At 46.4% G+C, this 22,858-nt stretch overlaps 1 protein-coding gene across 2 annotated transcripts; it reads right to left on the minus strand.

The window, feature by feature from the left end:
* Window positions 1-109: 109 nt before the first annotated feature.
* LOC120032226 (importin-8-like) lies at window positions 110-18,508 on the minus strand. Of its 2 annotated transcripts, none has more exons than XM_038978218.1 (25): window positions 18,342-18,508; window positions 16,777-16,858; window positions 16,343-16,499; window positions 15,930-16,088; window positions 15,515-15,671; window positions 15,303-15,392; window positions 15,076-15,170; window positions 14,854-14,938; window positions 14,536-14,670; window positions 14,070-14,169; window positions 13,827-13,903; window positions 13,571-13,687; window positions 13,384-13,473; window positions 12,766-12,931; window positions 12,508-12,668; window positions 11,748-11,873; window positions 10,809-10,875; window positions 10,106-10,231; window positions 9,837-9,934; window positions 9,667-9,762; window positions 9,179-9,399; window positions 7,121-7,326; window positions 6,293-6,511; window positions 6,025-6,154; window positions 110-4,386 (listed from the first exon to the last, which is right to left on the minus strand). In XM_038978218.1, coding segments are annotated over exons 1-25 (3,045 nt in total). In that variant the 5' UTR covers window positions 18,426-18,508; the 3' UTR covers window positions 110-4,385. The 2 variants fall into 2 exon arrangements, with proteins under 2 accessions (XP_038834146.1, XP_038834145.1); XM_038978217.1 differs by having other exon boundaries at window positions 10,800-10,875.
* Between the last annotated feature and the right edge of the window lie 4,350 nt (window positions 18,509-22,858).

The raw sequence follows: 22,858 nt of genomic DNA on the forward strand, positions 1-22,858 counted from the left end.
GTATGAGAATAATAATGCATTTTATTTTGTAAAGTGGTTACTTGCATCAAACAACATTTTCAGTCACCCCCTTGTCTGAAAGACAAGTGGATAAACAGGTTAATGTCAAGCTCTGCATGTTTTTTTTAAAAGTCTCATGGAATGTAGGCGACATTGAACACCGCACATTGGCTGCTACTGTAGACTGAAACACGCACTGGAAGTCGCACAGAATTTTCACAATGTTGAAGTTTGCACTCAGCAGACCTGAAATTTGCTTAGTGCCGGAAAACATTTGAGGGAGCATTGCTACACACCATATATATATCCATATATATATTGATATATCTATATATCTATATATATATTCACCTCACAATTATGGGACCAGGAGAAAACATCTGGCCTCTCCGACTAAAAATAATGAAATGGTTTTGCCTCGTTCATTTGCTTATTAGTTTTTTTTTTTCATTGGAATGATGCATTTGCGAGTGTTCAAGGTGCCGTTCTGTGCGTTAATTGCCTTCAGAATGCATGGCGCACTCACCAACCGCCGCACGGTTCAGAAGGGCTAGGCAGGCCTACATTCCTGTGGGCGACGGAGCGTGTGGACCACAATAGCTGTTATCCATCGGTAATGATACGGTTACATGTTCGAGGCGAGTGCGGCCCCTCTCTTTCTACAATAGCGTTTGATTTCATTACTTTAGGCTTATAGCTCGGTGGCTGACTGCCACTAAACGAGCCTGCCTGGCAGTTATGCCACCGCCAGGCCCATCGCAGCACGAGGTGATATTAAATCTCAAGGGTGTACTTGAGGATGAATAGCTCATTAGGAGGAGAGGTGATTATAATACTACTACTCAGGTATGAAGAGCTTTGGTATGGAGTCGCCAGACTAAACCTGTTATGACTTTTCCTGCCCGTGAGGTATCTAATTTCATGCAGCTCACTCCACCCATCACCTGATGGTGCCAGAGACTAGGGGATCATAAACTGTCTACCCAGACTTCCAGTGACCTCTGCTATCAGGCCACCAATAGGTTGCTAGGGGACAGGATACCAGACAGTCCTGCTTGCCCAGGTCAGAGCCTCCTCAGTCTCTCTCGTTGTTATTGAAACGTGTGCATTTACTGTTGGTTGTTACTATTGCTAGTTGTTAATAGTAGTTGATGCTATTATACAGTCCTTTGCGGGTGTCACTATCTCCTTATACAGTCCACTATTGCTCTTGTGCTATTACTGATTCAGTCTCATGCTGTTTATTCATTCACATCTCTCCTCTGTACAGAACCATCTCATATGTCCTCTGGAAAACCTCTCTCTGAGGTTGCCTTATTCCTCTGACCAGGGAAAGGTGACAGTGAATCACAGACCAGCCCAACTGGAGAACCGCTCTCTTTCAAAACCCCTCCGGGGTTAAAGAAGGGCAGGAGAGTGGCACATGATTCATGATATGCAATCAGCCTCCCTCATTACCAAAGCAAATGCAATTAACTGGTGTGTGAGCAGAAGTTGCAAAGTAGCCAAGACCTCCATTAGGAATCAAATATCCCATTACTAATGCAGCGGTGGAGGGGGAGTAGTCAGGAATGAGGCTTGAACCAGTGACCCTGTATTGTTATAGTGCGAGGCAGCACACTTTCGCCTGTGCCATGGAAGTCCACTCCTCTTAGCAGAAGCCAGTTTCATAGGGAGGCCACACTGTTTGTGGATGCTCCCTAAAGTTGACTCCAGTGCCTGGGAAACTTGAGAACTTTATTTATTCCCACTCCTCACCACCTGTGGTGGAGTCTGGGGACCGCTGACTCACACCAGGGAGATAGAGCCACAGCCAGCGCTGTCAGTCTGTATCTCTCAGCTTCACTGGCGTGTGGAGACAGTCCCTGTGTGCCCTGGACACACACAGACAACGGCAGGAGAGAGTTCTCTGTCTCTGTGTGTGTGTGTGTGTGTGTGTGTGTGTGTGTGTGTGTGTGTTTTGGGTGGCTATAAAAGGGCAGGGAACTACCACGTGACACAAAATGCACTTCACCTGAACTTTGCCTACCCCCATCCATCCAGGTAAGTGATTCTGACAGAGGCACACACTGCAGAGACCACAGGCAGTTAGCTGCCCCAGAGAACAAACATACATCACAGTACTTCACTCAATAGTTAGCTGGGGACTTCAGCTCACGTTTTAAACTGTCTGTGGAAATTGGTTATTTGGTTGCTGAACTGCAGTGAGGTCTCTCTCTCTGACTCTGCCCTTGTTTTCCCTTCTCATACTCAGATCTGATTAGCTTTGCCCAGCACACCACGACCTATGGCCATCATCATTACCTCCACTCTGCTCCCCAGGGGGAAGAGGCCACCAGGCAGGCTGGAGGAGAGACACCCTCACTGGGACACAGTGGCCAGAGAATCCCCTCGATTATTACCAGGGCAGTAGACTAGAGTTAACTGAAGGGAGTGCAGATTGGCATGGATAATTGGCCACATTTGACACAATCCCCCGCAGGGATCAGCATCACTCTTTCTATACCGGGTCTCTCTATACCTCTCTCTCTCTCTCTCTCCTCTACTGGTGTGAGACTGAAGATTAATGCAACAGCATCCTAGCATGACCTGGAACTGTCAGGTATACGCAACGTCACCTACAGAAATCTGTCACTCAGTCATACAGACCAATAGAAATGAAGAGAGAGAGGGGGAGGGTGTTTGTTGGAGAACATAATTCACTGCCGTGCTTAATTGCAGAGGCAGACTGCAACAGAACATTTTCTGGAGAGAAACAACTCCAGGACACTAGTCAACAACAAATAAACACACACCCTATGTTGGTTTCACCGCCCACAGAGTTCGACATCTCTTCAACGCTTGGTTGCTCCTTACTGTCCTGCACACACACAGTCTTCAGTAGAAACTGCAGTGGGCTAGAACATACAAACTGCAGCCGAACACACACAGAATACTAACACAGGGAGAGAGAGAGGGAGAGCACTGTTGCCGCACCAAAACCCATCCAAGCGTCCCATCTGAAACATCAGGATCTGACTCCCAACCCTGCAAGCAGAGCACTCCGACTCCACTAGAGAATCAAATACTGACTATAAAATGCAGAAAGAAGCCCTGTGGTATTTGGACATCTCTAACATTCCAGAGGAAACTCCTTTCAGAGTTGGCTCATTTTTCTGGACAGCTGGGGACATGAGAGAAAGAACTGTCTGGTATGGAGAGATTCCCGGCTGTGATTTGAATTTGATACCCAAGTCCAGATAGTTTGTGGACTGGTGAATGCCAGATTTCACCATGTTATTCCCTCTGTCTTGTGTCAGAACCATGGAGGGAGGAATCCCTTTTAAAGCATCTGAACAGGGCCCTGAGAGAAGCCTGTAAATGAAAACATATTTACTCCTGCTGATACTGTTAACCTGCATGATGTTACAGTAGTTGTTCAATCCAACTGTGTGTTATTGAGCTGGATGTTTTATAAATGAGGATTGATCGCAGCAGTGAACTCTGACCTAGTATTGATTCAACAGAGCAGGAAGAGATGTTCAAAGACGCAAAGTTTCAGCTACTGCAATATCCACATGTTCTCCATGCGAAATCAATATAAAATTCTTAACCCCTACACACACCTGCAGGCAGAGGAGCACAAACCTACAAACACTCACTATAGTAACATAACAGGAAAAAGCACTGGGCTAGATGTTACATGAATGTTTATGATTTTCTTAAGTTAAATGAAAACAGTTATAAAAACAAAACAAAGACAAACAAAAGCTCTCCTCCCAGCATCTTGCCCCCTATTACATTTCATCAGTGTGAAAGGAACCCCCCCGTGGGTCAAAGGTCACTGACCCCTAACCCTTAACCTTTCACCCCAAACACGTCTGTCTGTCCGTCAATAAGCACCTCAGACTAACTGACACATGGTTCTGATTGATGCCATGGCAACCAAGGACATCTGGCCAGTCCTCTCGAGACCATACAAAAGCCAGGCTATAAAGAAACAGGGATTTTGTGTACAATACTTATATTCACTCAGTTACAGAATCACAGACCCAAGGACTGCACTGTACTAGAAGATGAATTTGCTGGTCAGTGATACAGAGTAGGACATCAATCTCACGCACACACACACACTCTCTCTCTCTGGGGTGGGTGTGGTCCAATTACGGTCTGGGATGTGAACCGTAAAGTGTGTAAAGTCCTGGTATTATGGTCTCTGGTGGGTCTCCACCCAGTTCAGCTATGGATCTAGATGGCCCGGTCTTGGTGGGATCAGTAAAGTCTAGTTAAATCTGGTCTGATCTGGACTGAAACAGTTCAGTGTGTTTTAAATCCACTTCAGATCAGGCCAGAACTCTGCTGCTACTCCTCCTTCCATCCAGGCCTCCAGCCATGTCCCTTACAGCTCTGAAACAACATGACACAGTGTTAGGACTCAACGGAATGGAAAATACAGCATGCTTGTCAAAAGACATGTTTAAATCAACAACCTTTTACTGTTGTTGTATGTTGTATTTTCCACCCTGCATCCTTATTTTTCAGCCTCACCAGCTCCCAACCCATTGGCCCTCTGTCCACTCTCCCCCCCCCATTGGCCCTCTGTCCACTCTCCCCCCCCCATTGGCCCTCTGTCCACTCTCCCCCCCCCATTGGCCCTCTGTCCACTCTCCCCCCCCCATTGGCCCTCTGTCCACTCTCCCCCCCCCATTGGCCCTCTGTCCACTCTCCCCCCCCCATTGGCCCTCTGTCCACTCTCCCCCCCCCATTGGCCCTCTGTCCACTCTCCCCCCCCCATTGGCCCTCTGTCCACTCTCCCCCCCCCATTGGCCCTCTGTCCACTCTCCCCCCCCCATTGGCCCTCTGTCCACTCTCCCCCCCCCATTGGCCCTCTGTCCACTCTCCCCCCCCCCATTGGCCCTCTGTCCACTCTCCCCCCCCCCATTGGCCCTCTGTCCACTCTCCCCCCCCCATTGGCCCTCTGTCCACTCTCCCCCCCCCATTGGCCCTCTGTCCACTCTCCCCCCCCCCATTGGCCCTCTGTCCACTCTCCCCCCCCCATTGGCCCTCTGTCCACTCTCCCCCCCCCATTGGCCCTCTGTCCACTCTCCCCCCCCCATTGGCCCTCTGTCCACTCTCCCCCCCCCATTGGCCCTCTGTCCACTCTCCCCCCCCCATTGGCCCTCTGTCCACTCTCCCCCCCCCATTGGCCCTCTGTCCACTCTCCCCCCCCCATTGGCCCTCTGTCCACTCTCCCCCCCCCCATTGGCCCTCTGTCCACTCTCCCCCCCCCCATTGGCCCTCTGTCCACTCTCCCCCCCCCATTGGCCCTCTGTCCACTCTCTGTCCCCCCATTGGCCCTCTGTCCACTCTCTGTCCCCCCATTGGCCCTCTGTCCCCCCATTGGCCCTCTGTCCCCCCATTGGCCCTCTGTCCACCCATTGGCCCTCTGTCCACCCATTGGCCCTCTGTCCACCCATTGGCCCTCTGTCCACCCATTGGCCCTCTGTCCACCCATTGGCCCTCTGTCCACCCATTGGCCCTCTGTCCACCCATTGGCCCTCTGTCCACCCATTGGCCCTCTGTCCACCCATTGGCCCTCTGTCCACCCATTGGCCCTCTGTCCACCCATTGGCCCTCTGTCCACCCATTGGCCCTCTGTCCACCCATTGGCCCTCTGTCCACCCATTGGCCCTCTGTCCACCCATTGGCCCTCTGTCCACCCATTGGCCCTCTGTCCACCCATTGGCCCTCTGTCCACCCATTGGCCCTCTGTCCACCCATTGGCCCTCTGTCCACCCATTGGCCCTCTGTCCACCCATTGGCCCTCTGTCCTCTCTCCCCGCACTGGCCCTTGGTCCTCTTCTCTCTCCCCCCCCACTGGCCCTTGGCCCTCGGCCCTCTTCTCTTTCCCAATAGGCCTCTCTCCCCATTGGCCCTTGGTCCTCTCTCCCCATTGGCCCTCGGTCCTCTCTCCCCATTGGCCCTCGGTCCTCTCTCCCCATTGGCCCTCGGTCCTCTCTCCCCATTGGCCCTCTTCTGCCTCACCATTGGCCCTTGGCGGCGGTGCTCCTCCTCTGCTGGGACAGGCTGTAGATCTCCTGCAGCTGTTTCTTCTGGTCATCACTGAGGGGCGTGGTTAGAGACTGGTACCAAGGCTGGTCAGTGTTCTGGACCCCTATAGTACACACAGGAGAGAGTAAGGGTTAGATGCCTGGTATGCATGCATATTCCTTTTTTCTCTGTGTGTGTGCGCACAAGTAGCTGTGTGTGCGTTTGTGTGCGAGTTGGTGTGTGTAGATGTGTAACTGCTTACTGAGTAGGGCAGCGGTGAAGAACTGGTACTCGTCCTCTCCATTGTCATAGTCCAGGGGCGTGTTGTACTCCTCCAGGGGTGTCCCCTCCAGCCCTTCTTCATCCCAGTAGTCTTCATCATCCTCCTCCTCGTCCTCGTGGCCTACGCGTGTGCAGGTCTGCTGTTGCATCATGGCGTTACAGTTTGCATTCACCTCATCCTCATCACTGGGGATCTCCTCTGTGGAGGCAACACACATGCAGACAGACAGACGCAGAGAATCACACACACATAGAAAAACAGAATGAATAGAACGAAATGACCCTTTTACCTTTTTGAAAGGCACAATTTCTCTTAATGCCGTTTTAATATACCCAATTACAGTAACAGCTGCATAGCTAACACACATAACAATTTCCTTCATCCTAACCTCCCCTGTACCCTGCCGTTCTTTACACTTGACTGAGGAATGCCAGCACAGCTGCCCTGCGGCATGTAGGGCAATGTAGTGCAACTAATATGACCTGTATTCAGAGTGAGAAGTCAAGCGAGAGAGAGAGAGAGAGGTCCAGAGGTGTTGAAACCTGGCCATAGATGTGTAAAGCAACACGCGTGAACAGCTGAGGACTGATTCCTACCACATCCATAGCTAGGGTTAGTAGTGGCTTAATCTCCTACCATTTACATTATCCCTGGCCTTATCCCATGGCTTCCAAAAAGAGGGTATGATTCAACAGTATTAGCATCTCGCCTTCCCTTTTCTCTCCTCCTCTCTTGCCTGTTCTCTCCATTCCCCTCTCATTTGTCCTGTCTCCTCTCCTCCTCTGTCACCCGTTTTCCTCCTCTCACCGTTCTGGTCCTCCTCAGGTACCCCAGTGCAGGCCAGTAGGTCTGGCTTGTTGAGGAGGCGGGAGGAGTAGAGGTGTTTGAGCCCCAGGAACAGGAGCAGGACGCTGGGGACGATCTGAGCCGCTACCCCTTCTACCACCACTGGCCTGGAGGGTAGCTCCATCAGAACACTCAGTCCGATGATACACATCTTACGGTCATGGAGCCTGGGAGAGGGACGAGTGGAGGGAGGGAGAGAGAGAGAGAATGAACTACAGGTAGGTGGTGAATAAATCATGTATAGTGTACTGTACAGTCGTGGCCAAAAGTTTTGAGAATGACACAAATATTAATTTTCAAAGTCTGCTGCCTCAGTTTGTATGATGGCAATTTACATATACGCCTGAATGTTATGAAGAGAGATCAGATGAATTGCAATTAATTGCAAAGTCCCTCTTTGCCATGCAAATGAACTGAATCCCCAAAAAACATTTCCACTGCATTTCAGCCCTGCCACAAAAGGACCAGCTGACATCATGTCAGTGATTCTCTTGTTAACACAGGTGTGAGTGTTGACGAGGACAAGGCTGGAGATGACTCTGTCATGATTGAGTTCAAATAACAGACTGGAAGCTTCAAAAGGAGGGTGGTGCTTGGAATCATTGTTCTTCCTCTGTTAACCATGGTTACCTGGAAGGAAACACGTGTCGTCATCATTGCTTTGCACAAAAAGGGCTTCACAGAAAAGGATATTGCTGCCAGTAAGATTGCACCTAAATCCACCATTTATCAGATCATCAAGAACTTCAAGGAGAACAGTTCAATTGTTGTGAAGAAGGCTTCAGGGCGCCCAAGAAAGTCCAGCAAGCGCCAGGACCGTCTCCCAAAGTTGATTCAGCTGCGGGATCGGGGCACCACCAGTACAGAGCTTGCTCAGGAATGGCAACAGGCAGGTGTGAGTGCATCTGCATGCACAGTGAGGCGAAGACTTTTGGAGGATGGCCTGGTGTCAAGAAGGGCAGTAAAGAAGCCATTTCTCTCCAGGAAAAATATCAGGGACAGACTGATATTCTGCAAAAGGTACAGGGATTGTACTGCTGAGAACTGGGGTAAAGTCATTTTCTCTGATGAATCCCCTTTCCGATTGTTTGGGGCATCCGGAAAAAAGCTTGTCCGGAGAAGACAAGGTGAGCGCTACCATCAGTCCTGTGTCATGCCAACAGTAAAGCATCCTGAGACCATTCATGTGTGGGGTTGCTTATCAGCCAAGGGAGTGGGCTCACTCACAATTTTGCCTAAGATCACAGCCATGAATAAAGAATGGTACCAACACATCCTCCGAGAGCAACTTCTCCCAACCATCCAGGAACAGTTTGGTGACGAGCAATGCCTTTTCCAGCCTGATGGAGCACCTTGCCATAAGGCAAAAGTGATAACTAAGTGGCTCGGGGAACAAAACATCGATATTTTGGGTCCATGGCCAGGAAACTCCCCAGACCTTAATCCCATTGAGAACTTGTGGTCAATCCTCAAGAGGCGGGTGGACAAACAAAACCCACAAATTCTGACAAACTCCAAGCATTGATTATGCAAGAATGGGCTGCCATCAGTCAGGATGTGGCCCAGAAGTTAATTGACAGCATGCCAGAGCAGATTACAGAGGTCTTGAAAAAGAAGGGTCAACACTGCAAATATTGACTCTTTGCATCAACTTCATGTAATTGTCAATAAAAGCCTTTGACACTTATGAAATGCTTGTAATTATACTTCAGTATTCCATAGTAACACCTGACAAAAATATCTAAAGACACTGAAGCAGCAAACTTTGTGAAAATTAATATTTGTGTCATTCTCAAAACTTTTGGCCACGACTGTAGTAGGTACAAATACTGTATATCCCATATGTTTTTACACTGCTATAGAAAGACCACAGTGTGACTCAGTGATGACTAACAATATAGTTGATGAAGTGGACTGTGTACAGTATGGGTCTACTAGTATTTAAGGAACATGGTTTATCCTCTCTGTACTTTATAGTGGGTTGTGTATATGGCGTAAGGGCTTAGTTTATACACTTACCCCAGGAAGAACTCCGTATCATTCATCCACTGGTTGATGAAGTGAGCGGTGATGGGCTGTGGGGTGTGGGGGAAGTGCATGTTGTCCAGCGTGTGGATGAGCAGGGCTGGGTTGTAGTAGAGAGCAGCGATGGCCACCTGCAAACACATGGTCCTCAGCTCACTGGACTTCACACCTCTGGTTAGTCGCTCCAACACAGCCTCCACGAACAACGGGATACACTGGAGGGGAAGAGGGAGTGAGAAAGAGAGCGAACGAGAGATAGCTATTGTTGACTGGGTAATATCTGTCTGACATTTACAGGAAGATCATTAAAACTGTGGCAGATCACATGGGGTTGAGAGAGAAGAATCAATACAATATTGATAGCAATCATCCCTCCCAACGGGAGATTCAGGGTATGGAAAGGGAAAACGAACTGGTTTGGGCTGAACTGGGACCACGTCTACCCTTAAATACTACCCAGAAGCCTTCGCGGTCCCTCTCACCTGGTCGATGCCCCTCCCCCGACACTGGAGGACGATGACCTCCAGCAGCTTAGCAGCGTGACACTCTGCGTCCTCACCTGCATCACTGGTCAGCACCTACAGCACAGGAGTCAAAGGTCAACATGGGACACTTCATCAAACTCTACCTGAACACACACACACACACTCACCTTTTTGCACATGGTGTATATGACCTCTAAGTATTTGGGGTTGGACAGGAGCGTGTCTGTATCCACGGTAACGTAGTTGTGCAAAAGAGGCATCATATCTGAAAGAGACCAGACCGTGATCATCATCGTGTTGGGGCAGCATCAGTGTCACCATCATGCTATTCTACATTACATTCACTGTGATATTCAATGTTCACCTAGACAGGTGTGTAAGCCCAAAATTCTCACTAACAGGCAGGTGACTGTTGACCAGTGACTCAGTACTGTACCCGTGAAGTAGTCAAAGCAGTCGTGCTGGAAGACCCCGTAGAGCACCACCAGTAGCTGCCACATCTGAGGGGAGATAGTCTGGCAGGTCAGCCCAAACGCCAGGGACAGAATCTCCTCGTAGAACTCTGGAGTGGAGGGAGAAGAGGAGGAAACAGATCATAGAATTGATGTTTCCCTTTTAGAGATAAATAATCTTCCACAGTGACCCCCCCCCCACTCTTCCTGAAGGAAACTCTCATTATAACAGGTTATCACATAATCCATTCATTAACATAGAGCTGTAATCTCTCCTTACACACACACAGCACAGAGGTGATTACAGACACACACACACACACACACACACACACCACAGATGGGATTACACACCCAGAAACACACACACACACGAGCCAATTACAGGCATGACTGGTGCCTGGTCATCTGGGATTTGGGAAGTGCAAGGTGAACAGCTTTTGACAATTAGACAGTGTTCATTGTGAGACGGAAATGAACAAGGTGTTATACAAAAGAGGGGGGTGACTCACTGGAACAGGAAAGTGAGATGAATGCGGTTATTGTGTGTGTGTGTGTGAAAAGCACACACACACACACACACACACACAAAAGGTCACAGAGAGGAATAGACACACACAGCAAACAAATGAGTATGTGTGTACACACAAAAACAGACAGTGACGTGAGCACACACACCTGCCATACCTATGATGGGCTTCTGCAGCACCAGGCCTATCACCTGTAAACAGATGCCCTCCAACTGCTGAGTGATCTGAGAGAGAGGGAGATGGAGAGGGAGAGAGAGAACACGATAACGAAAGAACGAGAGGCAGTCAAGAGGGTGAGAGAGGAAAGATACAGGCAGAAAGAGATATCAAAAGGTCAAAGATCATCTATTGATCCCAGGCTAATATCGGTCTGACATAGGGCTGGCACAATTACCGTATAACCGATGGTTACGGACGAAGACCTCCATGAAAATAACAGTCATAACCGTAAAATGCGGAAGGGAAAAAAATGTGGAACAAACAGCTGGCTGAAGACAGGACGGCAGAGCATTCCCGCGGTTGAGCGTTTCCCGCGGTAACATGGACTCTTAACAACGTTATGAAACGTTGTTGCTCCTTGCCCGAAATGTAATCTGTTCATTCAAATGATGTTAGCTGATGTGGCTCACGCAATGGAATGTATTTTGTGTAAATGTCAGTGGAGTTGAATCAACAAATCACAGCACATGTTGATGGTTAAACACTTCCTGTTTTTACTTCTATGGGTACACTCGCAATGGCCGCCAGTCGACCCATTATGCAATCATTGACTTGAATGGGGACACCCGTTCGATTCATTCTGTTTCTATGGCGGCACATGCAATCAGGAGCGGAGAGGAAAAAATATGCGTAAAAGATGCACCGGTTATTGCGGTGAGCACAGTCATTTAGCAGGTCAATTACAGTCACCCAAAATGACATGACCGTCGCAGCCCTAGTCTGACATAATTCACACCATGCTCAATAACACTGTGTGTTCAAACAAAGCAGGGGAGAGGGAGCAAATCAATCACCAATCATCACACATTCAACTGGAGCTTCAGAGGACTAGATTTGGAATAGGGTGAGCGCGTGTGTGTGTGTGTGTGTGTCTCACCTCCTTGTGGTCCTCCATAACAGTGAGTATGGTGTCTATGGTGCTGAGGATCCCCAGAGCCATCACCGTCTTGTCTTCACTCTCCTCATACTCTTCACTCTGGAGCACCTTGGTGAAGATCTCAGCCTGGAGACACATATGCAGGGGGTGTTAAGGCCTTCGTGTGCTTCGGTTTGGCTGTGCTGGCTTAAAAGATCTTTAGGCGGAAAAAAGCGACAATAGTACTGTTTGTCCGTCTTGAGACACCGTAGCCAAAATAGTCCGAATTAATCTATCTAAAAAAAATGGCATACCTAGGAGATCTTAGTCACACAATTTGACATCTAACGAAGATGTTTGGTGCAGAATTTCTCCTCTACCGACTTTGGCTTGCCTCAAGAAAAAATGCGGACTCCTTTGCCTTTACACACACACACACACACACACACACACACACACACACACACACACACACACACACACACACACACACACACACACAAAGATAGGAAGCATGCAGACACCTTTACACACACACACACAGATAGGAAGCATGCAGACACCTTTACACACACACAGTTTCAGATAGGAAGCATGCAGACACCTTTACCCACACACACTGTTTCAGATAGGAAGCATGCAGACACCTTTACACACACACACACACACACACACACACACACACACACACACACACACACACACACACACACACACACACACACACACACACACACACACACACACAGTTAAACAGTAGAGCAAGACCGTGGAGGCGTACCAGGTTCTGGGTCATGTCGACGGCAATGACAGCCACTTCCTGGTTGTACTCGCAGATCATCTTCTGAATGACGTTAGTGAGGTCATCGTTCTCCGTCTCCTTGATGACGTGGAGCAGCTCCTGCATGACAGGTTGGATGTAGGGCCTGATGTAGACCTTAGCTAAAGAGAGGGAGAGAGAGGGTTCAGTGTGTGTGTGTGTGTGTGTGTGTGTGTGTGTGTGTGTGTGTACGTCCATGCATGTGTGTGAACCTCAGACCTTGCTCCTGGTTGCTGACCAGTGTCTGCAAGGCGATAGCAGCCTCCACCTTGACGGGCATCTCCTTGTCTGCTATGAGGCCCTGTTTAACCAGCTCCACCGCATTCCTCAGGACCAACTCGTTATGGAAACGCAGCGGGCTGAACGAATGCAACACCCAGCACGACTGAGGACAAACACAGGGTTACAATCACTGATCTATATCCCACACGGATGGGCATCGCTATCAGTTTGGAGCCTATCCACATCATGTACAAATCAGCACCATCCACTTCCAGTCACCAAAATGTGCAGTGGTGCTTCCCAACACGTTCACCTGCCCGAAGATGGCCAGTAAGTAAAAGAGCAGGGGTGAGGGGGTAAAGAAATGCAGGAAGGGGGATGTTTAGTCTATATAAAACAGGACTGAGACCATTCTGACTCACATGGATGGACTGTATGGAATGTAGCACCCAACAGGACTCTAGGTATAAAGAGGGAAGGAGCCATTTTAAAGACTGAAGAACTGCAAACACACTCACATGTTCTTACACACCCATTCTCAGCTCCATGAGAAGAGTTGGGTTAGAGGGGCCTTGGAGTGAAAGCGCGGTGTGTGTGTGTGTGTGTGTGTCTCACCCTAGCCCGGAGGTATCCCAGAGGGGAGTTGAGTAGAGGGAACACATAGTTCTGTAACATCAGCTCCATCTGCTCCCTGTACATCCTCTTCTACAGGACGACAACAGGAAGAGAAGACTCAGTCACAGATAGACTAAACAGGTAATAAAACAAGAGGGGAAAGTACAGAGACACACACACTGCTGACCTTCAGTAGGAGTTCGGCCAGTGAGCCGATGACGTGCAGCGCCCCATCCTTCCTGCGGGGGTCAGCAGAGGGCTCCATCATGATCTGGTGGCAGAACTCCATCATCTGGGGAAGAACCTGGGAAGGGGGGGGGGGGGCAGAGCAGTGATGCAAGTCATATCAGAGAAGACTCAGTTAAGGAAAGGAAATGAGGAAAGTAAGCTATTTAGGACTGTTGGGTAGTTTTTGTTAGGTTCTAGTGTGGTTCTCCACTCACCTCCTTTCTCTTGCGGGCTGCTTTACACAGGAGGCTCTGGGCGGCGGTGGCAGGGAGGGCATGGTCATCATACACATCTGGAACAGAGAAAGAAACCCAGCCAAGCTCACAATTTACTGTATGTCTATTCTATGGAAGCCATACATTTTCAATCTGACATGTCATTATGTATACTGACCATACAATGTCCCATTACCTCCGTAACTACTAACTGATTGAGTTATAGAACGTGTGTGTACTCACTGAACTTCATGCGGATGTACTCGTATGGATCCTCCTGCCACAGTTTCTCATCCTCGTCTTTGTAACACATTAGAGGGAAGATCACCTCCTGGCTGATGGTCTGTGGAACACACAGTACACACACGTTCAGGTTAACTACTAACTACTAGAAGTGGAATTGTAACATAGTTTTTAGAAGCATAGCAGTATTCAGATTAGCTCAATTACTAAGTATATAAAACAGCTGATTTAAATGCCGACATGAAGATGGATCAAAGTTAAATTTGATCATCACCTGCCACATACTGTAACTCAATCCAAAGTGTATTGTCACAACCTTATAACAAACATAACAATGGTATAACAAAGTGTAATTACACACATAATCCCACATTTGTGATGGAGAAGCGCTATATATATATAAATAAAATCCATTATTATTAACGTGTCACAGGGATACAGGTGTAGTGGTGTCTGTATGACCCGCCTGCATGTGCGGCTTCATGTGTTTCCAGGTGAGGGAGTGAGACAGGCCCTGGTTCAGGTAGTTAAGAGACTTCTGGAGGACGTGAGGCGTGACATACTGCTTCTGTCGGTGTTGGTCCAGCACCTTCAACAGGACCTGAAGGAGACCACCCAGAGACGAGGTCACAACAGATCGTACGGGGTCAGACTTAACAGAAGTCTGCTGCTACTCATGTACACACATACATCAACATTGGTAGATGTGGACAACAGACATGTATATATATATATATATACATTCAAGGTTTGATGTCATATTTAGAGTGTTACGAACTCTTACCTGTTGGATCCCTACAGCGTACGTCTTCAAGAAAAAGTCTGCAAACTCAAAGTACTCCTTTGTCACGTTGCCTGGGCTTCCGTACCTACCACACAAGTGTAGAACAGCACGGTTAGACTGAAGAAAAAGGCTACGATCCACAAACACACAAACATATTCACATCAACATCTACCTACATCCAAATTCATCAACACACAAATACATCTCCCGTGCCCCCTCACCTCTCGAACAGTCTGGTGATGATGTGTAGGGCCCACTTCTTACTCTTCCACCACACCAAGTCAGGACGGTCGTCCTCATCCACCTCCAACGTCTCCTAGCAACCACACACACACACACACACACACAGAGGTTCGCTACTCCCCTTCAATAAAAAAAAAACGTAGGTCGAAGAATTTGCAGAAGGCAGGCAGGTCGACACAACGAAGAAGGATGAAATAAAACTTACTGGGGGGACATCTCTGTCCATAACAGCTCTGAGGATCTCCATCCAATGGGTAATGACTGTGTTATTAATCAGCTGGAGAGGCAGGGAGTACTGCAGGAGCAGAATAGAGACACACTGGTATTAGTATCACACAAACGTACGCACGCCACATGCAGTCAGTCACAGATACTTGAGCGTGCACAGTCAGTCAGTCACACAGTCCCTTCTCTCACCTGTACGAGTGCGTGGAAGATCTTGAGGATCTGTTTCTGTATGAGGACAGAGAAGATGGTGCCGTCAGGCAGTAGCTGGGTGACGAGCTGCTGTATACGGGGCAGGAAGATCTGCATGGCTGCTAGCAACGGGTCCCTCTCCTCCGCCTTCTTATACCTGACACACACAGACACAGACACACACACAGACACAGCACATCAGCAGGAGACAGCACACAGACGTGATATCATCGACAACAGGCTGGGTGCAATGACTGAAAAGTGTAAATGGAATAATCATTTATATCACTCGGCTTATACACTAGAACTACTAAACTAGGACTAAAAATGGTGTCTCAAAACACAGCGTCGTTATGACTTGATCACTAGTCAGTGACCCTCAGGTGGGACAAACAGCGCCGGTTGGTTGACTCACTCGTAGGTCTTGACCAGCTGGTAGAGGGCCAGCAGGCTGCCGTACCAGCTGCCACTGTTCTGAGACTGCAGATACAGGCCGATCTTATCCACTATGGCCGTCCAGCGCCCGGGGAAGTCGTGCTTTATGATGGTTCGCAAACACACTGTCAACTGGGCCCTGGGAGAGAGAATACACACACATAGATCAGCATTGTATTCTTTCTAGAACATGCCATCACTAAATGATCCTCCCATCGCTCTTCATTGGGCACTTCTAGTCACAGATGACCTATACAGTCAAGTGACGCGATTTCAAAGGCTCTAGGTAGAGCAGAGCACCGGAGCAGGGCACCACCTGCCCTGAGTATCAGGCTAAGAGGTAAGGGTTAGTGGGTTAAGGGAGGTAAAGAAGGTTAGGACAGCAGGACCCACCGGATGGACTCGGGACACTGGATAATGCCCTCCACGATGTGGTCTCTGATCTGCGTGCGGTCGTTCTCGTGGATGTTGAAGGGGAACACCACCTCCCCTAGAGAGGGCTCGCGGTCCTGCCAGTACTGGCTCACCATGTTCTTTAGGTAGATGGCCGCTGGCGCACAGAGATATACATCACTCAGACTGGCAAGACTGACACAATTCTACCTTACAATTCATTAATTCATGTGGCAGCTAAAAAGCATGCTTGATGAAGAATCTTCATTGAAAGTGATATTTTGTCCAGGACTAGGCTTAATCTATGTCCCGGGACACCGGCCCAAAGTGAGGCTATTAATCAGTGTTGTTTATAGTTGTTGCAGTGGTCCAGTGATGTTTTAAAAACAGCCAGATGCAGGTCTTTATGTAATGTTCTGGGGCAGGGTTCTTACCTGCTTGGCGAACAGGGAACTCCACCTGTTCGGACACAATGATCTGGAGCAGAGTGGGGGCGAAGTTGATGATCTTGTACGACTGGAACACACAAAATAAGACTGCTTTAAAATGAGCTCAACCCAAATCGGACCACATACAGTCAAGCGCCTGATTACTTCAGCGGTCAGTTTCACATCTACAGCACACCGTGAGCACAGTGGTCAAAACAATTATATGATGACACAGCGGAGTGTAAGGAGGTGGATTCCCAGGTTGTTTGTTGAGGTCAATACTAACTGAAGAACAAGGAAAATACAGAGCAGGTGAAGTATGTAGCTTATTGGCTCGCTCTCACATCAACCTTGCCGGACCAGTTATCAGATTTAAGGTAGTAAAAAAGAGCCATGGTCTGTCAAAGATATAACCAGCAACCAACAATTTAAACAGGAGGAATATTTTGTACCGAACGCTTTCTCTTTCCCTCACTTTATCTCCCTCTATCCCTCCTCCTCTGCTGCAGAACAGTCAGCATTCTGTCTCCAGCAAATGCCCCCAAATTCACTTGGTTGCATCACTGACAGGCATTTCACACAGACACACCAATCATTTGTCCTGATTAGTGTAAACCTACTGAAGTGGACATTATGCAAAGTCAAGGTAGTGCAGGCCTATGGCAGATGTAGTTATTTTCAGTGATGCAATCATGACCTAGTCCTGCATATGCTACAAGTCTTATGTTACCCATCTTTCATTAGGGCAATGAGCAGTTGAAACTAACACAGCGTTCTGCCCGCCCCTAATTCAGTAAAAAGCTGAGGATGTGGCTGGAGAAAAGGAACTACTCTTAAATTCGTAGACAGAGCTATGGATGCAAGGCCTGACCACCCATGAAATAAACACGAGGCTATAGAGTTTGTTTAAGTTTCCCTTTGTTTACAAACAGAGTGAAACAAGTTTATCTTTTGGATTCTGATGGGGTAAGACAGTGGAACTAAACTCGTGAGATTCTTCAAGAATCAATGGGTACATATCATGAATTTATAGTCGAAAAATAGATGTAGCAATTGCAATTTGACCCTTTAAGATGGTTTGACAAGATACATTTGTCTATCGCATTTAGATTTGGTTTTGGATGAAAGAGCGATTCGGCGAATTCACCGGTCAAATCCCATCAAAATTGTAAACTTTTACTATCGCTAGCTGAAATTGCTGCAATTGTTACAATGTTTCAACTCGCGCATTATGTCTACAATTACAATCCAATCGGACACTTGCTAGCTACATTGTTTCACGAACAGCCACATCTCTGGACTGCTGCACAGTGTGCGTACACTGCCTCACAATTCTATTGTTCTCCGGTGCAACAGTTTGTGTCGGAAGTTACATTAAATGTCAATCTACTGTTTCGTGTCCTAAACAATAAACAGAGAGATGCACATATAAGTTATAGAACGACAAATCATTGATGCCGAAACACGGCCTTATTGCGATCCAAATCATAAACACGGACAACCCTTTCTGGAAATTGGTTCATGCTGACCGGATAACAAAAACAACAAAGTTATTTTGGCCATCCACCCACCTGATTGAGTTCGTTTTCAGCCGCTATCCGGAGGTTGGGATCTATCGTCCCTTTCAGTGCTTGAATTATCCGATTGGGATCCATAGTGTCTAATCGAACGGTAATTGCTATGTTTCACAATCACATTTATGAACTGCTTCAAATTCGGCAAAGCGTTATGGAGCTGCCCTAGCCCTGCCCCATTTTACCGGCAATCAGCAGGCGGTGGACGCAAAGCAATGTAAATAGTGGCGATTTACGATAACCCTTCTTTCTTCTTTTCTCTGTAATAGGTATAGACAGTGCAGAGATTAGTTTTTACTGCCACCTTAAGAGCTGGAGTGGTCATGACTGAAAACATCCCTTCTGTCACAATCATTTGTGGTAACCTTAGATTTTACATTATGTTTCTTAACCAGAGGCGTAGGCCAGGGTGGGCCCACTGGTGAGCCAGGCCCACCAAATCAGATTTAGCAACAACAACAAAAACTGCTCTTTACTTGTCAGTGTTCCAAACAGGACATTAGTCTTTTTACATAAACATGCAAACACCATCATATAGAATTCATAGCAAGCAGTGCACTGCGTTAGTCCGATTTGATGAAATATAACAGAGCAGATTAACTCACAGGATGGGTGGCCAAAAAAAGCCAACTGAAAGCCACACCCCAATAACGAACCAATATGACTGCATTGAGGCATGTCACTGTGCTTCTATGGCTGTGGCAGGTAGCCTAGTGGTTAGAGCGTAGGACTAGTAACCCGAAATGTTGCTAGATTGAATCCCTGAGCTGACAAGGAAAAAATCTGTTGTTCTACCGCTGAACAAGGCAGTTAACCAACTGTTTCTAGGCTGTCATTGAAAATAGGAATTTGTAATGAACAGACTTGCCTAGTTAAATAAAGATTAAAATATATGCTGCTGCCTACTTTGTTTGTTCATTTTGCAGAGCTGCCAACTTTTGAAGAAAGCTTGGAGAGATTTGCTATGTGAATTTCCTTGCCCCCTGGCACAAGAGAGGGGGAAACGTTACTATTTTAAAGCTAATTTCCTGCAATTTTACGTATTTTGACATGGCTTAGGCCTATGACCAGGGTGGAAAAAATAAAAAATAAAAACACAGGTCAGGTGTATTCAGAATGCTTTGAACATTAAATGAACACTCAAAATTGGACGACTTGTTACTTTGCAGTTTTTGGTGGATGAAAGGTGAAGTATGCAAAAAAATGTGTTTTGACACTTTATTCAGACAGTAATGAAATGAGATAGGGAGACAGGCCAATGCTAGAAACGGTGGGAAGGTTGGACGCAGGGATTAATCCCTGTTCTCAGGTGGAATGTTGTATGCAACATGTGGCAGGGAGTGTTTCCACTACACCAAGATTTTGTCCAGGACATTATAATGGTTGATGGCAGTGGGTAACCAAATCATAGATTGCAGTCTCCTTGTCCATAGACTGCTTTCAAGGTAAAGACACAAACATTTTGTAATTTGGGTGAACTATCACTTTAAAAAGGGCTGGAATAAAATCCTGCTTACTCTTCAGGAGGGTTGGCCACCCCTGATCTATGTTTCCCAAATGCTGGGTGTTTGAAAATGTTCTCGTTATAACAATTAATCTCTCAAAATCACCAAACCTTCAAGAGAAATCTAATGGATATCAATATTCAGGTGGTTTATGCCTACTGGTTGAAGGCTCTTGCTCTAGAAAATGTGATGTGTTTATGAGTTGCCTTGCATGTCCACAATACTAAAATGTCAAAAAATATATTTGATTCCTGGAGCATTTCATATCCAATGCTTTTTTGTATGACTTATTCAAAGCTGCCCATGAATGGCTGCAAAAATATACTCAACAAAAATGTCAATGCAACATGTAGCGTTGGTCCTGTGTTTCATGAGCTGAAATAAAAGATTGCAGACATGTTTCATATGCACAAAAAGCTTATTTCTCTCCAATTTTGTGCACAATTTTGTCCACCAGAGCTGTTGCCAGAGAATTGAATGTTCATTTCAATTCAATGCAATGGCTTTATTGGCATGTGAAACATATGTTAACATTGACAAATAAAGCGAAGTAGATAATATACAAAGTGAAATAAACAATAAAAATGAACAGTAAACATTATGCTTACAAAAGTTTCAAAATAATAAAGACATTTCAAATGTCATTGTATGTCTATATACAGTGTTGTAATGATATGCAAATAGTTCAAGTACAAAAGGGAAAATAAATAAACATAAATATTGGTTGTATTTACAATGGTGTTTGTTCTTCACTTTTTGCCCTTTTCTTGTGGCGACAGGTCACAAATCTTGCTGCTGTGATGGCACACTGTGGTATTTCACCCAGTAGATATGGGAGTTTATCAAAATTGGATTTGTTTTCAAATTCTTTGTGGATCTGTGTTATCCGAGGGAAATATGTGTCTCTAATATGGTCATACATTTGGCAGGAGGTTAGGAAGTGCAGCTCAGTTCCCACCTCATTTTGTAGGCAGTGTGCACATAGCCTGTCTTCTCTTGAGAGCCAGGTCTGCCTACGGCGGCCTTTCTATGTCTGTACATAGTCAAAGCTTTCCTTAAGTTTGGGTCAGTCACAGTGGTCAGGTATTCTGCCACTGTGTACTCACTGTTTGGGGCCAAATAGAATTATTGTTTGCTCTGTTTCTTTGTTAATTCTTTCCAATGTGTCAAGTAATACTATTTTTGTTTTCTCATGATTGGTTGGGTCTAATTGTGTTGCTGTCCTGGGGCTCTGTGAGGTCTGTTTGTGAACAGAGCCCCAGGACCAGCTTGCTCAGGGGAGTCTTCTCCAGACCTCACAACCATAAAAGGGCAATGGGTTCTATAACTGATTCAAGTATTTTTTAGATCCTAATAGGTATGTCGAATTTTATGTTCCTTTTTGATAGCATAGAAGGCCCTTCTTGCCTTGTCTTTCAGCTCGTTCACAGCTTTGTGGAAGTTACCTGTGGCGCTGATGTTTAGGCCAAGGTATGCACTGTATAGTTTTTTTGTTTGCTCTAGGGCAAAGGTGTCTAGATTAAATGTATCTTTGTGGTCCTGGCTACTGGACCTTTTCTGGAACACCATTATTTTTGTCTTACTGAGATTTACTGTCAGGGCCCAGGTCTGGCAGAATCTGTGCAGAAGATCTAGGTGCTGCTGTAGGCCCTCCTTGGTTGGTGACAGAAGCACCAGATCATCAGCAAATAGTAGACATTTGACTTCAGATTCTAGTAGGGTGAGGCCGGGTGCTGCAGACTGTTCTAGTGTCCTCGCCAATTCGTTGATATATATGTTGAAGAGGGTGGGGCTTAAGTTGCATCTCTGTCTCACCCCACGGCCCTGTGGGAAGAAATGTGTGTTTTTTGCCAATTTTAATAGCACACTTGTTGTTTGTGTACATGGATTTTATAATGTCTTGTGTTTTTCCCCAACACCACTTTCCATCAATTTGTATAGCAGACCCTCATGCCAAATTGAGTCAAAGGCTTTTTTGAAATCAACAAAGAATGAAAAGACTTTGCCTTTGTTTTGGTTTGTTTGTTTTGTCAATTGGGGTGTGCAGGGTGAATACGTGGTCTGTCGTATGGTAATTTGGTAAAAAGCCAATTTGACAGTTGCTCAGTACATTCTTTTCACTGAGGAAATGTACGAGTCTGCTGTTAATGATAATGCAGAGGATTTTCTCAAGGTTGCTGTTGACGCTTATCCCACGGTAGTTATTGGGATCAAAATTTCTCTCCACTTTTGCGGATAATGATCAGTCCTATGTTCCAATAAGTGGGGAAGATGCCAGAGCTAAGGATGATGTTAAAGAGTTTAAGTATAGTCAATGTGAATTTGTTGTCTGTATATTTTATCATTTCATTGAGGATACCATCAACACCACAGGCCTGTTTGGGTTGGAGCGTTTATATTTTGTCCTGTAGTTCATTCAATGTAATTGCAGAATCCAGTGGGTTCTGGTAAGTCTTTAATAGTTGATTCTAATATTTGTATTTGATCATGTATGTTTTTACTGTTTGTTCTTTGTTATAGGGCCAAAAAGACTTACCCATACAACTCCATTTTGGATAGATATCTCTTTGTGTTGTTTGTTTAGTGTTTTCCAATTTTCCCAGAAGTGGTTAGTCTATGGATTCTTCAATTACATTGAGCTGATTTCTGACGTGCTGTTGCTTCATTTTCCATAGTGTATTTCTGTATTGTTTTAGTGATTCACCACAGTGAAGGCATAGACTCAGGTTTTCTGGGTCTCCATGTTTTAGGTTCTCAATTTCTTTCTTAGGTTTTTGTATTCTTCATCAAACCATTTGTCATTGTTCATTTTCTTCGGTTTTCTGTTTGACATTTTTAGATTTGATAGGAAAGCTGAGAGGTCAAATATACGGTTTAGATTTTCAACTGCCAAGTTTACACCTTCACTATTACAGTGGAACGTTTTGTCCAGGAAGTTGTCTAAAAGGGATTGAATTTGTTGTTGCCTAATAGTTTTTTTGGTAGGTTTCCACACTACATTCCTTCCAT

This window comes from Salvelinus namaycush, chromosome 38 (genome assembly GCF_016432855.1).
Source record: "Salvelinus namaycush isolate Seneca chromosome 38, SaNama_1.0, whole genome shotgun sequence".
Taxonomy (NCBI): Eukaryota; Metazoa; Chordata; class Actinopteri; order Salmoniformes; family Salmonidae; genus Salvelinus; species Salvelinus namaycush.